We start from the raw sequence: 16,808 nt of genomic DNA on the forward strand, positions 1-16,808 counted from the left end.
GGAATGAGTAGACGCCTCGTGATCCGAATGAACAGAACGAGCACGATCGAGGAGGTGATTCCTGACGAAAGTGTTCTGAAAAGACTATTAATGTAAATAGTCACGAATGAAATTGATACATACACGAGCATCATTGGCAAAAGCCATGAACTTAAGATGTTGCTCGAAGTGAGAATCACTGACGATGTCAGGAAATAGTTTGTGCCCGAGACACAAAGTATCGATAATGCTCTGACGAGCAGTCAAGTTAGAAATCTGTTTAACATGACTACGAAGTGTAACAGGCTTTTCCTGGTAATAAACGATTTAAATTAATACGTATCAATTAAATTGAATGAAGAATACATACCAAGAGATCATGAAGATACTCGGGAGACCGACGAAGGACAGAAATTGTTGCCTTGTCGGGATTGTTCGTCTTCTTGCCTTTGTACGAAGCAAGTAGCTGCTGCAAAGCACCCAAGTGGGGCTCAGCAACTCGAGCAATGTCAAGATCCTTCTTGTGATGGATGGGCATGCTAGGATGAACGATGATAGATGTTGATGGAACTTTATATGGAATGAGAGCTCGAGTGAGTTCGACTAATGCAAGTCGACTTGGAACGAATGGCATATTGAAAGTCAATTGGCCTGAGCTTTTATACCAAAACAGTGAAATCAAGCTCCTGACCAAATTAGGACAACTGAGGACAGTTGGATTCTTTAGTTTGGGGGAGGAGGATATCGATTTGATTGAAAATTTACAAAATTTCAATTAGACTAATAGTTTTGCAATTAGATTGAATGGTATTGCGAATGCAGTGACCCAGAATTGATCAAAGCGATCATACAGAAGGTCTAAATAAGCAGAATGAGTAAAGAAACTGCTTAGAACCTGAAAGTGGAGTTGAGAATACCTCCCGAAGTTGTTATGATCAATGGCGAACGGAGATCGACTTGAGCACTCAGGACAAGGAAGACAGTAAAGTCTTGCGGACCTGATCTCGCATGAAAATTCATGCCAGGATCCGGAATGGAGTCTTACTTTGAACCCCTATTCAAAGGTGGAACTCAGAACTGGCTCGATAATTCGCAAGCACTCATTCAAATTAAAACAAGAATCGAGTTGAAAAGGATATTGAGTAAACCATGGATATAGGAATTCATTCAAATCAATAGAGACTTAAGTTCACTCATTCAAATTAATATAAACATGAGCATGAGAGCTCGTAAATTGATATATACAGGATAGTGATAGCTATCCACAACAAAAAGCAATAGGTAAACTGACCTACAAGAAATACAAGAAAATACAAAAGATATTAGATTAATAAATCTAATTAAAGTAAAATGGTCTCGAGCGACCTGTGGTCCTGAAAAGGTCCATAATGAGATTTTTGGGTTAAGAAACCCAGACGATACGACCGCGAGTGGTCAGCTATAATGAGATATATGGGCATGGAAGCCCGTCCGTGTATGACAAAATATAAAATAAAAAAAATAAAAAAAAATAACGCCCCAATGCCAAAGGAACCAGCTACGACTAGAGAGTCTGCGCTGACTCTGCCCCCTTTTCAGGAGACAGAGCTCGCTCGGCCAAACTCTCGATCGTAGGGAGATCCAGCTCCATAGGAACCGATCCCCCTACTTGACTGCTGGCACCCTCGTCCGCAGACCCCCTCTTGACTTCCTTGAGGCCTTCCAAAGCCTCGGTAGCAGAATCCGGAGGCGGGGAAGACTTGACCAGGTGTCCTTGTTCGTTGATGTACGCCGTTGACTCTCGAAGCAGCTCGATCCATTCACCGGGGGTACGATCATCAAAATCCAGCCCACTCAAGTTGAATGGACTGGGCCAACAGAACAGAGTGGCCAAAATGGTCCACTCATTCAGATTGATGGCCTGACAATTGGGTTCGGCGGCCTTGAGTGCCTCTAATACATCGACGGGATCCTCTCCTGCATTCTGCAAGTCCAAGATGGACCGCAAGAAGAGTTCCCGCGTCGTGTCAAAAAGGGACCCAATCTGCTTCAATTGGTCGTTCAAGTCGGCAGCTCGTCGTAAAGAGTTTGCTAGATCTAAAAGGATCAAACGAATTAAATTAAATAAATCAAATGAAATAGAATAGAGAAAACTTACTATGCGTACTGCTAGTTGAGGCTTTGTGAAGCGCATTGAGCGCATCCATAGCTAGTTCCACGTCCAAGGATCCCAAGCACTTTAAACTCCGTGAGGAGCAGGCCTGGCATTTGTACCCTGGTAGTGAAGCTGAATTGGCCTCCAAATCCCCGCGAGCGAGCGCCGAAACGCAAGCTTGGCTGGGAATGGAAGGCTAAAGAAATTGCAAAAGAATGAGTATTTAAATTAAATTTTTAAAAAAAAAATAAGAATTAAGAAATCAACTTACGTCGCGAATTGCCCGGTTGACCTGCATCAAGTCCTGCATCGTGAAACGAGCGTTTTGAGTCTCCAAAATGGAGCCCAGCTCGACAAAGTCAGGATTAATGGCAAGCAAGGGGTTTTCTCGATTTAAGGCAGCGCTATTCTATTAAATTAATAGAGTTAGCATTTGGAATGAATTAAATTGAATAACAACGACTTACCCTGGCATGAGCAAATTGAGGAAAAGGTGTGAAGGCACCAGTCAACTGCTCTGGAAGTCGTAGGCGTCCTTGAGCATCCGCCAAGAGTACCGGTTGAAAGGTACTTTCTGGGGAACGCTCGGGAACGGGCTTCACTGCAGCCTTGGATAACTCGTTTGGGGACGGTCACCCATTTAACTGGACGACGAGGCAGTGAAGCTACAATCCAATTAAATGAATAAAATAAAAGGAAAAATGAAGAATAAAATCTTTCCAGATATGGAAGATGTCGTTTTAAGGCGTTTTGGAGGGGGCGCAGAGTCCTCATCCTCATCCTCATCTTCGGATTCAACTTCACTGGAAGCCGAATCCTCCTCAGTAACAATGATTTGCCGCGCTTTTCCTTTAGAAGCGGCCGGAGCGATTTTCCTCGAACGAGGGGGAAGTCGAACTCTCTTATAGACCAAAGCAGAAGTAGGAGGGTCGGAGGCTTTAGAATCTTCAACTACCTTGACGGTAGTTTTGGATTAAGGCTCCTTCCTGCCCACGGGAACCTTGGTAGACGAAGAGGCTCGAGGAGCAGCGTCTACTAAAGGGAAGCCGCTCAAGAGCTCGTTATCGGAGTCTTTTGAACGGGCGGAACGGGGAGAAGCAACTGAGTGAAAAGAATGGATAAATAAAACAAAATCTATGAATTAAATTTATAACTCACGAAACGAGGAGGCATCGGCCTTGAGGTTCTCTAACTCCCGATTCCTTCTAATTAATCGTGGAGGAGCTACGAGCGCTTTGGAAACAGAGGTTGAAGATCGGATCTCCAAGGGTGGTGAGGAAGTAGTGTCCTTCAGTGCAACCGCCGATGATTCTTTGCCACGTAATGAGGCAAAAACATCCAAATCCTTAGACGAAACCATACACATCATTGCGCTTCCCTCACGAAAGCGTAAACAAAACAGAATTGGGATAGCAGGGAATCGTTCGAATTTGTGAACACCCTGTAAATTAAATTAAATGAGAATGAAGAGAATGTAATAGAAAAGGAACACTTACTTCAGCTGAAGAATGGTGCTCCGGTGGAACCCCCCATTGTTGCGTCAGGTTGTCATGAAGAAAAATTGGAAGATCAAGAGATATGGATTCTGCCGACAATAAAACTTGCTCCGCGAATAAAGGGCAATTAGCCCGACCGATCCAGAAGTCCCAAATATAAACCTAGTGAAAACCATTAATATAAACGATGTAGGAGGAGTTTTCAGTTACGCACCAGAAATGGTGCAACCTCCTCGAAAACATCATAAACTTCCGGTGACTCCGTAGAAGGAGAATCGTCCGTCAAGACTTGTAATGTTCTAACCGCCATTTGGGCAGAACAAAACAGGTCCAAGCCTGATGCTACTGACAAGGGGTGCAAAGTCTCGGAAGGAAAGCAAAATGGAAGTAAAGGGCGAGGATATGAAAAGGCCGGAAAGGAACCAGATCCATCGTAATCCGGGGAATGTTGAGAATCAAGCAAAGGAGGAGAATAATCTCCCGCCTGAAGGCGTTGGAAAACTGTGCTTTCGAAAAATAGAGGAAGTGTCGATTTAGATTGAATACCCGCCAGCATCACTTGGGCCTCCATTAGAGAGCATGGTAGACGCGTGGAAGAGGCCGAAGCTCGAGTTTGACTTGAGGTCGAAGCCATTTTGACAAAAGAGATGAAAGAAAGGAATAAGGAGGGAAAACGGAGTTCAACGAAAAATTTGTTGAACCCCGTGCCCTGAACCAAATAAACATACACACTGAATCAGTGTGTATGTCAGAGCAGTTCTCCGTGAAATGGAAGCTTGTTCTGTGACTAGATGATGAAAAGATTGTGAATTAAAATTTCGAAATGTGATACGAATACCGAAAATGTATTCAATTCAAATTGAGCACTAAACTGTTACGATTCGTAGCAGCCGTGTGAATAAATTGATAAGATGAGTGCTAGAAACCCATTTGAGGGCATCCAAATTGATTGGAGAGCACGGAGAAGTAGAGATCCAAACCCAGTGATTTACATTAAAAGGAGATATAGTCTTGTCAAATCAATCTAATAACAAATTGGGTATCCTTTCTGTATACAAAACTACAAATGACCGAGGACGGTCAAATTCTTTAGTTTGGGGGGGATGACACGCCTAAATTTTGGCTAGACGTCTATGCTGCGAATTGTGACATTTTCACGTATAGATTTGTATTGAGAGGACTGTAATTGAGACCCAGATTGACAGTCAAAGTCAATACTGAATCAGTCTAATAAGTTGAAGGGACCATATACCCATACTACCACAAGTTGGTTAGTTTACCCATCCCTGATACTACCTTCGGATAGCAGTCTACCTGTTTGTCAAGCAGGATTATACCAGACTCGGACTACATCCGAAGGATGACCATTCACGTATGACATACCAAGGGTATTCTTATTGGACCTTACACTGGCAGGAGTTTGGAAGAACTTACTCAAGTGACCATGAATCAAGGATTGACTCGAAATGACTTTCTAGAACTCAGGAATTATCAAATACTCCTTCTAGAACGAGATCATGCATTAATCCAAAAGACTGCGATTTAGTCTAATAGACCAATCAAGTTGCATGGTTGAGGAAGATGACTAGAAGAACGATCGAAGTACTGCGAGGTTCCGAAGGCATATCAAATAAATGTCAAAGAGTCCTGACATAGAAAATATTGAAGAATGCAATTAAATGAATACTATGCGTAGCTCCCTTGATAGAGTATAGGCACAATGGGTGTCTATTGAAAGAGAGAAGCAATTCGTTTAATCCAGATGAATCAGATTGATAGGATTAGAATCGAGGAGAGCTGATTTGCCTCCGGACGAGGTGACAAACGATTGAAGTAAGTGTTGAACAGCAATGACAGTTGAACACCATTCGAGTCATTCTCCAAAAACAATTAAATTAAATGAATATCGAAGTACCTACCTATGTTTAGAGGTATACTAGAATCTTGGAACCAATATGGGCCAAATAAGGACATGTAGATTCAAATTAAAAGGTATCTGACCAGGTATAGAAGTTTCCTGGCGGTTCTGAACATTTATTGTATTAAATTAATTGTACTATGCGACTCTATATTCTGTATGTATAAATAGTGATCCGATGTATCTGGAATACAAGTGATTTTGGGACGACGTTGCAGTGCTAATCCGTAAAAAGGAAAGACACACTCCCGCCAGACTGAAACCTCTTCGCTAGCAGCCATTCGGGCCCGGCACTTGTGAGTATAGGAACATTGTGGTCTGCTCCTTGTGACTGCGAGAAGTATATCCAGTTGTTGGGTATTCTTCAAACTTAGGATCAGTTGTTGGTCTTAAGGGCAAATCACACTGTGTGGTTGTGCCAGCACATAGTTCTAGCCCTCCGTAGGGGTCTGTGTGTTTCGGTTTTAATTTACTTTGATTCAAACCCCCAATTCTTGATATACCCATATCAATACAAGCAAAGCACAAATCGTGCTGAATCTACCTTAATCAAAGGAATATATCGAATCCTTAGAACAATTCAAATTGATTGATTGAAGCTTCTTACTTAGCTCTCAAAGCTTTGCGGAACCTTTGCCAACGCTACCCCTTGCTATTAAATAAATTTGATAGCAGTGAACTCGCATATTGTGTATTAGATTGGTTGGTTGGAGTGCCCATTAGATTCCTTCCTTTCTCTTTCACACAAAAACGAGGCAAGCTCGTTAACGACGATCTGGATGACGACTCCGGCGGTTTACCGCGTGGTGAGCCTGGTGACCCCAGTGGTCCTGGTGGTCCCGGTGGTCCCGGTGGACCTGGTGGACCCCGTTCCCCAATCTCTCCTGACATTCCCAACGAGCAACATGCTATGTTGGAGCTCCTCTCAGGATTCAAGGGCTCCATTGAGACCCTTGGTACCGTTCTCGCCGTCCCTCTGACAGCTCTGAATCCAATAGCAAGGTCAAGGAGCCGGAGGTATTTGACAGTTCGGACCCCCGAAAACTCAAGACGTTCTTCGTCAATCTCGCCCTGGTCTTCAATGACCGTCCAAAGTTCACTGACCAGCGGAAGGTGAACTACACCCTTTCCTATCTCAGTGGGTCTGCCAAAGAATGGTTTGTCCCTGATATCCTCGACCTGGATCTCGACTCGCTGCCGTCCTGGACGTCCTCCTTCAAAGCCCTTGTAAAGGAGCTTCAGGACAATTTCGGCATTTATGATGCCCAAGGTGAGGCTGAAGATTCTCTTGGTAATTTTAAGATGAAGGAAACCAAGAACATCTGGAAATACAACATCCGGTTCAACACCCTGGCTGCTAGTACCAACTGGGATTCTGCTGCCCTGAAATGGGCTTATGGACGAGGTTTAGCTGAACGCATTAAAGACGAAATGGCACATTTGCCCGAACCGGCGACACTCACCGATTATTGTCAAGAGGTTCTTTGTATTGACAACCGTTATTGGAAACGTGAGGAAACTAGAAAGCGTGAGGCTGGTAAGCCTTTTATTGCTTGGAACCCGAAGAAGGGTTCCTTGGACTTTAAGACTGGTTCTACTAACCAGCAAAACAACTCTCAGCCATCTGGTTCTTCGGCGCCGTTCACGCCAAAGCCTAAACCCTTCTCTGGTGGTAAGCCTAACAACAATGGTAAGCCCCAGAACTCTTCGAATTCCGGCCAATCCGGCAGTCAGCGCCCCGCGTTCAATCATCTTGGTGCAGATGGTAAAGTCCTTCCCTCCAAGAGGGAAAGAAGAATGAAGAACAATCTTTGTCTCTTCTGCGGTGGTAAGCATCAGATTGCTGACTGCAATAAGCAAAAGGCCCGAGAGTCGAAGGGCCATGCTGCCAAGGTTGAAGCAACCATTGAGGTTGTGGAAGAGGAATTGGAAAACTAGTCTGCAGCTCTTGTTCCCCGGTATGAAATGGGAGCTGCGTTGATCAGGTTTGTACCTCACCTGGGGAGTTATATCTCAACGTGTCCGCTCTTTCCTCCATTGAACAATCTCTTGTAATATCATTAACTACTGAATTTCCTTTATCCGATTCGGCTGCGCCGGCCGAACCTATCTCTGCTCTTCTCAAATTTCCTACTCTTGTTGATTCTGGTTCTACTGACTCTTTCATCAATACTCGTTATGTTTCACAAAATTCTATTCCTATGACCAAAATTTCTCCTGTTAATCTTCATCTCTTTGATGGTTCATTATCTTCTAAACCCATTGCCGATATGGCGAACATCGCCGTTCAGTTCCCTTCTGGCAAGCTGCTCCTATTACCCTTTTATGTTACTCATTTATATTCATCTTGTAAAGCAGTATTAGGTTACAGTTTCTTATCCCGCTACAATCCATTGATTGACTGGGCATCTCGAAACATTACATTCCGTAACACTTCACACTTTGATTCTCCACAGACGTCTGTGCCTTCTGCCACCAACACTGTTGATGCAAAGGTCGCTGTTCCGCTACCGGAACTTTCGCCATCGGTTTCACCGACAATTCTGGAAACCCCTCCTGGGGTTTTACTTCACTCTTGCTCTCGCTCCTGCTCTCAGACATTACGGTAATGAGCTTGCCTCGTTTTTGTGTGAAAGAGAAAGGAAGGAATCTAATGGGCACTCCAACCAACCAATCTAATACACAATATGCGAGTTCACTGCTATCAAATTTATTTAATAGCAAGGGGTAGCGTTGGCAAAGGTTCCGCAAAGCTTTGAGAGCTAAGTAAGAAGCTTCAATCAATCAATTTGAATCGTTCTAAGGATTCGATATATTCCTTTGATCAAGGTAGATTCAGCACGATTTGTGCTTTGCTTGTATTGATATGGGTATATCAAGAATTGGGGGTTTGAATCAAAGTAAATTAAAACCGAAACACACAGACCCCTACGGAGGGCTAGAACTATGTGCTGGCACAACCACACAGTGTGATTTGCCCTTAAGACCAACAACTGATCCTAAGTTTGAAGAATACCCAACAACTGGATATACTTCTCGCAGTCACAAGGAGCAGACCACAATGTTCCTATACTCACAAGTGCCGGGCCCGAATGGCTGCTAGCGAAGAGGTTTCAGTCTGGCGGGAGTGTGTCTTTCCTTTTTACGGATTAGCACTGCAACGTCGTCCCAAAATCACTTGTATTCCAGATACATTGGATCGCTATTTATACATACAGAATATAGAATCGCACAGTACAATTAATTTAATACAATAAACGTTCGGAACCGCAAGGAAATTTCTACAATCGGTCAGGTACCATTTAATTTGAATCTACATGTCCTTATTTGGCCCATATTGGTTCCAAGATTCTAGTATACCTCCAAACATAGGTAGGTACTTTGATATTTATTTAATTTAATTGTTTTTAGAGAATGACTCGAATGGTGTTCAGCTGTCACTGCTGTTCAACACTTACTTTGATTGTTTGTCACCTTGTCCGGAGGCAAATCAGCTCTCCTCGATTCTAATCCTATTAATCTGATTCATCTGGATTAAACTAATTGCTTCTCTCTTTCAATAGACACCCATTGTGCCTCTACTCTATCAAGGGAGTTACGCATAGTATTCATTTAATTGCATGCTTCAATATTTTCTACGTCAGGACTCCCTCGTCCTTCTCCTCATCCTTCGTCTCCCCCCTCCTCGGCGCCAAAGCAACACCCCTCCTCTCCTTCCTCCACTTCTTCCCTGTCCTTTTCCCTCTCCTCTTCCTCGTCACTATCCACAACCCTGCACCTCTTTCTCGACACACCTGACGGCCCGGCCTCTGGCATCTCAGGTGGAGACTTCCTTCTCCTCGCGGCCTCCGTAATCAGCCAATCCAACTTGCAGTTAAAGTGCCGGTGGTAAGTGTTGGCCTTGACGTGGTCATTGCGAAGTCGCCGATTATCAGCGAGTAGTTGAGCCATCTGGCTCTCAAGAACAGCCAGACGTTCACCGGTGGGGTTGGAACCTCCTTCTTGTTTCACCGTGGACAGCCGGCCAGAGTATGAGCACCGTACTTTTGCATCATGACAGGGTTTACAAATTATCGAGCTTCTCTTACCAGCCTGCATCTGGCAAGAGATCTTCTTTGCCCTACAACATTCGCAGGGTTCCTTCTCGTCGTCATCATCATCGCCGTCATCTGGGTCTTCATCAACGGGCTAAGTAGCAAGGAGTCAGACAATTATCTAGTCATAGTGATGGGTAAACGCACCTGGGCCTTAGCCTTGCCTTTCCCTTTACTCTTCTTTGAAATTTCGACCACGGGTCTCCGCGGCAAAACCGACACCTCACTTGGAGAGGTCCCTCGCTGACTCCGAGCTGTTGCCGCCGTGGCCAACAACCTCCTTCTCTCAGCCACCTCCTCCTCCTGTTGTTGTGCTCGATGAGCTCGCTCTCGTGCCTCCTGTGCCGCCTTCTCCCTAGCTACTGCTGCTCTGGCAGCCTTTTCTTCTGCGGCCTTCTTTGCCGCCTCTGCCACCTTCCTCGCCCTCACCTTCTCCACGCGTGCCTGTGCCCTCCGGATTATCTCGTCCTCATCTTCATCCTTATCCTCCAGACCTTCCTCCTCTTGGGCAGTGAGGTCAATGGGCGGGGGCGGGACAGGGCGCGACCTCGAAGGGCCGGCGGACGAAGGGTTGGTGGTAGTAGTGATGGTTTGGCTGGCAGACATTTCGACTTAGAAGTTTTGGGGGACTTAGGCCCTTAGCGGCAAAACCCTGGGCCTTTTATAGGGCAAAACTGCGCATGGACCAGCGAAAATTTTTCTTCGAATTGTACTCGGCTTACGGTGAACCAACGAAATTTTCCTGATGACTAAAAAGGATAATTGCCAATGCTAACATGATATAAAATTTTTTCTCTGGTGACTAATAGTATTTCCCGATACTAACGGCTTTCGAGGGCTCAAGCCTAAGAGGGGGATACTGTCAAGTCCATGCCTCGGGCCTCCATTCCGCCGCTCGGTGCTCCGAAGATCCACCTTTATTGTAATCTCTCCTTATTGTTCTTTCTCGCTACACATACCCTTTTGTTCTAGTCCCTCCTTATTGTCTTTTACTTTACCCTGCAGGTACTACTCGTATAGCTCCTACTAGTTAGTCTAGCGTTCTGCACCAATGCACCGATCCATAGATATAAATACTGCCTGTATGCTACTGTAGTTCCTCAGTTTAATTATCAACTTAGATCTCCCTTTCGACTTAGATTCCCTCCTTAACTCTGTGCTCCTCTAAGTCTTTAGGCTCATCGCCTTGAAGTACTCTCTACTCTACCTTAGGACTTAAATGTTCTTTGGTTTGCTCCTCGTTGCCGGCGATACTGCCGCTCTGACTTGGCTGCTACTCAGCTCCTCCCTTCTATACTCTCAATCTCCGGGGACTAACGGCGTAACGGCGGTGTTGTTAATAACTTCACTACTGTCCCACTCGACCTCCGCACTTAGACACCTTGTGGCCTCTGGCACGGTTACACAGTGTACATGATCTTAACAAAACCTACCCAAAGACCTATTCTGACCCAGGTCTTACACTCTAACTGTGTCTCACTTGTATGATTTAGAGCCATCTTCAAACCAAGAAAGAACTGGAGCTTTTTGTTGGGTGTGATCACTGTGGCAAACTTCAATTTATAGGTTTCATTCTTGTGAGTTGTGTCATATGCATGCAATTCATCTGATGCTTCTTCTGGACCAGCCGGACTTCAGAATAATAACCTTGTGACTGTCATTGTATTTATTCATTGTTCCAAGCTTTCATCAAGTCTTTTGACTGTATTTGGGATGTATATAAGCTAGAATACTTTGTACATTGTAGTCAAGCTTGAAATCAAGTGTACCATCTTATCCCAGTCTTTACAGCCATTTGCAAAACTAATGGCAGTAGTTCAATCAATCAATTATGTAGACTACATTGGAATAAATAATTACTTGGAAAATTTTTGATTTCGTCACCTGAGGTCTCTTCTATCTTCACCATGTATAGCTGGGAACTCAGTTCATCAACGTGGCCGCCCTCCTGGAACTATCATGCTGGCTCTCAGACTTAGACTACACTATTGCCTACCTCCTAGGACAACACCGTCTACCTCTACTCTATACTCTCGATGGAGACCGAATCGACAAACTCACTAAGGCCATCGATTTCTCCACTAAATTCGAGCTTCAAACCCCATTGACTCATGGTCCAAACTGTCCCTCCTTCGTCACCGTCTGGAACCAAAGGAGGAAAGTCCGGCAAAGGCTCAGATTATTGGGCTTCGTCATTATCACACCCAAGTCGTGATCCACTCTCATCATCGCATTATCACCAAACTACTCTGTGGGGACTTCATTCCCCAATTATTTCGAGGCTCTCTCTCACCGCTTCGCATCCTAATGGCTGCTGAACAACGGAATCGACCGTGCCATGCACAACCATCAACTGGAAACCCCTCAGCACATCCTTTTCCAATGCCCTTCACTGCTGAGCATCATCTCTCTACGTTCAACCTTCATCGCCGCCATGCGACAATCCCAACCTCTCCCCGTGAACTCCGTTTTCTCCGACGCGACCGCATTACACTACCTCAAGGCATTCATTTTCGACTGGTCTCTAATTGTACCGACCGCTAAATTTATCCACAATGTCGTGGTCCGGTGGCAGTACTACTTAGATACAAGCGCTGATCAACAACACCTAGATGCTTCAGCTGTATCTGACAATGAGGACTCTGATGAAGGCTGATTCGTGTTCTGTATTACATATGTATTCATGCTACCTCCTGTACATTACCCCCTCCTCTTTCTCTGCAGTCTACCATCCTGTGTCGGATGAGCATTCACTGCAGTAGAGGTGGTTGGGCCCAGCTGTTCCCTTGTGGGACCCCACCTTAGGCAGAGCTACGTATCTATCTATCTATATATTTATCAAGAGGAATCAGGACAAAAGTCCCGAGGTCATCATCTCAGATAATGAAGATAATGTTGACGAAGATGCTGGCCAGGCTGCAGGCTCTAATCTGCCTCTTCCAATCTCTCCTCTCTACAAGATAGCAGCTTCAAACTCCCTTCTAAAACTCCTCATAAAGATTGATGGTGCAACATTTGACTTCGGGAGGAATTTGACGATTGGGCATAGTGGCAGATGATGAAATCAAAAATTTTCTAAGTAATTATTTATTCCGACATAGTCTACATAATCGATCGATCGAACTACTGCCATTAGTTTTGCAAACGGCTGTAATATCTTCTTTACCCTTTGCTTCCAGACTCCCAGATCATCAGGAACCCCATTTAGGCTGCTCATCCCAATATTGTACTCTTGCCATTATATCCTTGGGGACACCAACAGTGTGTGAAGGGTGTTGCTAATAGCTTCACTGATGTCCCACTCCCAGTGTGTACTACAGGCCAATACTCAGTTCCAGACCTTGGAATTATCCCAGGCTATTTCCCAGGCCATATCCAGCCTCAGAACCTCTATAGTTATTGACCTGTAGGCACGGTCTTGTCAAGTTGTCCCATCTCCGCTCAGTGTAATGCCTGTGTATATTCGACTACCATTGATATAATCACCTTGCTTGGCTAGGTTTCTTGCCATCTTTAATTGACGCACTTTTCGTTCCATATCGCAAACATGCCACAACATTTTACGTTTGCGGTCCGGTTTGTTTGTTCATGTGTTTCAAATGTGTTTCAACCGCCCCACAGTTCAACGTTCAACGTTCAACCGCCCCACAGTTCAAACGCGTCTCCTTCAGTAACATACCAGTTATCTATCCTATCTATTCTAATGTATCCTTCATTTTCTTCCACCACCGTGCTGTCTGTTCATTGAGTCTCTCCAACCTATCATCTTCTGCAAGAAGCTCTATGTCATGCCCTTTTGTCAAACACCCTGCATCAAACTCTCGGAGTAAACGTATTGTCGATCTGCCTGAACTTCGGGATAACGCAACATATAGATTGAACAAACTGAGCGTGCCTGTTGGGGGCTTTCCTATATCCACTAACACGCTCGGTATTGTTTGACCTTGGGCCCGGTAATCTGTAAATGCATATGCAGCTGTCATAGGAAATTGCTTGCGATGAACGGTGCGCTTGACGTGCTTTTTCCCTTTGACCCGAACCTGTATACTGACTGACTGTCTCCGTGGTTCTATAGGAATAACCTGCGCTTCGAGTCCATCAAGTTTCTGTGCTCTGGTGCGATCCATCTTTACCAGCACATAAATTGGCAGGTATTCCAGCTCTACAACTGAGCAATCTTCTTCAAATGCCGGCTCTCTTGGATCAAATACGATCTCTACTATCCTTCCTCGTGCCCCATTTGTTATATCCAAGTCGGTCTCAATGTTCTGCGTCACCAATACTCTGGCCCCCACAGCTAATTCAACGCAATCTGGTAAGTTCTTCTTTCGGCGGGTGGCTGATGTAGAATTCATGTTGCGCATCGCTAATCCATATCTTTCACAAAGGTTTAATGGTTTATCTCTGATGGTGTCCGATGTGTGACAGATGTACATCTGGTTCCCTGTTTCACGACAGTGTCTTCGTATGGCCTCTTCATTTCATCATTCCCGCACTGTGTGACGAGGGGTGACCAAACTCATCTCCAACCATGGATCCTGCTTGAAGTCGGTCCCTAAGCATGTTGTGTTGCCCACTACCAATGTACGTAACATGGTCAGGTCCTCGTTTTGAACTTTCCCATAACGGAGGCGTTGCAAAAAGTCCCGCCACGTTGGATCTGTCACCCGCATCTGCTCCTTCAGAATAACCACTGTGCTAAATTCTTCATACAGTGTTCGCCCTATTTGTGCCTCGGGTCGGTCTTTTGCAAGATTTACAGGATAAAATAGGGCCTCTGATGGCGCTACCGCAACAGGTGGAAACTGGTGCAGGTCGCCACACAAAATGATGTTGATTCCTCCAAATGACGGTGAATGGTCAGCCCCGTCAGTAAATTTACCAACTGATATGTGCCACTCCAGATTGGCGAAAAATGTTTTCGAAATCATTGAGTACTCGTCGATAAACAGGTATGTAAATGTTTTCCAGAACTCTTGCAATTTTTGTTTTGTGTCTGTGCTCATTCCCACTTCTGATCGTTTGTTGACAGAAATGTGCCCAATGATGTGTAAAGTCTTTCCGTCGATCAAAGATGCTGCAACACCTGTATATGCGCCCTTCAACAAAAGCCCTCTCATGTTATGTCGCCCAAATGCCTCTGTAATTGTTTGGATAACACGTGATTTGCCGGTTCCACCTTTGCCGTACAGTATCATACGAAGCGGAGGGGGTTGTTTTCCAGCTAGGGTTTGGTCCAAATGCCAGACAACAATTTCGTATGCCCGTCGCTGGTCAACTTTTAGGACTTCCAGGTTCAGATCTGCCAAGGATTCTTCTATCATTTGTGCTTCGTCCACAAAGTCAACTTCCGCATCGTCGAACCTCTTTTCGCCTCTTTTTCATTCAAGTTCGGTTAATGTGTCAACAGATGCATCACCGCCACCTCCGCCTCCCATTTGGTCGTCACTTGAGCTGATGCCTGCTCTACTCATCTCCTTTTTCCATGTAAGCAGCTTCTGCACAGACTCTGCCGTTCTCCTCTTCTCATGACAGTCTCTGACAGCCCACTCATTCTGATTTGGGCTTTCAAGGATTTTTGCTTGCTTTGCAAGCTCGACTGCCTGTGCTCCATGTAACTCTTCTCGGTATGACTTTGAGCTTGCCTTGAGCAGTGCTAGGCCCTCTTCAGTGTACTGATAGTCTGGCGAGGGAACTTCTTCATCGAAGTTATTCTCAAAGTCTTCTTTCTCTGTGAGTCTTTTCCTTCCAAGGTCTTCCACTGTCTCTTTGTCAAAGTTCTTCTCCTGCTCCTTAAGTGCCGCTGACTTGCATTCATAGTAGTATTGGATCCCGGACATGATGTCAATGTTTCGCTTTGGGCAAGTCTCGACAAATTCCTTGAAAACCTCTTCCCAAGTCTCTGTAGGTCGTTTCAGATCATTCGCAATGTTTTGCCAGGGCTTTAACAGCAGTAACATTGCCGTGCAGTATAATAGGTATGATGCTGGATCATCTCGACGCGGAAAGTACTTCCCAATGAAATTCGGAAGGTTTTTATGATTTCGCGAGCGTATGACCCGGGTTTTGCTACCCGATTCTGGATGTGACTGGAGGTATGGAAATCGATCGCTGAGTGGCCGTCCTGGGTGCCTTGATAGGTCATCGTTTTCCTCTGCATTGTCTCCGCTGTGCTCCTGTTCACCATCTTCAGAGGAATGTGCTGCCTTAGTCCGATGTGCCCCGTGAATGTCATCTTCCCAGGTGTCCACAAAGAAGTCGAGTACGTGATACTTCTCTAATCCTGTACCACGGCACCGATAGTCTGTAACTTGACTTTTAGGATATATCTTCCCATCTGAATCGAGTTCAAGGTTTATCATATCATTCCCATCCTGTGAGTCATGAGTATTCAACTTTACATTTCAGCATAGATGGCGTCCCTACCTCTGCTGCCTGCGCTTCTTCATCTTCTTCATGCCTTGTTTTTTCGTGACTTTCTTCGCTGTCATAAAATTTTCAATGCAATTCATTATACGATCCTATGCAAAGATTCTGACCTTTCTGCAGACGTTTCTATGCAAAGATTCTGACCTTTCTGCAGACGTTTCTTGTACTCCAACATAGGTGCTTTTTGTTGGGTGTAACACTGGGAATACTTTGAACAGAGCTCCCATGAACGATGACCAGTATATCACAGTATAATGATGTGAACGGTAGATATCATCCCAACCCATCAGGTACGATATAACCATAGGTGCAGCCAATTCCTGCTCTCTATTGACAGCATGGCAAAGTCGAAACAACAATAGGCGTTGGTTTTCTTGCAGAGAGTCACGGTACTGATTGTTCTCCTCATGGTATGCATGACCTTTGGCAAAGATGGCTGACATGTTGAAATTTTTGCCTTGTTTTTTCAGTGCGTAGTTGAACACATAATAACCTATGTTTCGTGTTTCTTCGCCATTTGTAAGCAGTTTTCCATCATGGTTACACCGTACACAGACTGCTAAAGCTGGAATCCAACCATTCAGATACTCATACAACCGTGCCATCTTCCACTGCCCATTCTCGTCAACAGTTGCATCTTCTGAGAGTTGAAAAGGTGCTTTACGCTTGCAGCATAACACTCCGTGTTTATTGACTATTAGGCACCGCCGGAATTCACATGTATGATGCTGCTTGGACCGTGCAACACGTCGTTCCAA

At 44.9% G+C, this 16,808-nt stretch overlaps 2 protein-coding genes across 2 annotated transcripts; both read right to left on the minus strand.

Moving 5' to 3' along the window:
* Positions 1–13,316: 13,316 nt before the first annotated feature.
* On the minus strand, positions 13,317–13,604 carry C8R40DRAFT_1055707 (uncharacterized protein; the record flags this gene model as incomplete). Its single annotated transcript, XM_046225023.1, has 2 exons — positions 13,317–13,402; positions 13,475–13,604. The coding sequence occupies 2 exons, from the start codon at positions 13,602–13,604 to the stop codon at positions 13,317–13,319; spliced, it is 216 nt and encodes a 71-aa protein (XP_046081950.1).
* Positions 13,605–14,543: 939 nt separating this feature from the next.
* On the minus strand, positions 14,544–14,906 carry C8R40DRAFT_994610 (uncharacterized protein; the record flags this gene model as incomplete). The annotated part of the gene is made up of 1 exon (XM_046236755.1): positions 14,544–14,906. A coding segment is annotated over one exon (363 nt), but the record flags the coding sequence as incomplete, so codon positions are not given.
* Positions 14,907–16,808: the final 1,902 nt, after the last annotated feature.

The sequence above is a fragment of the Lentinula edodes genome (assembly GCF_021015755.1).
Source record: "Lentinula edodes strain Le(Bin) 0899 ss11 chromosome Unknown C8R40scaffold_41, whole genome shotgun sequence".
NCBI lineage: Eukaryota > Fungi > Basidiomycota > Agaricomycetes > Agaricales > Omphalotaceae > Lentinula > Lentinula edodes.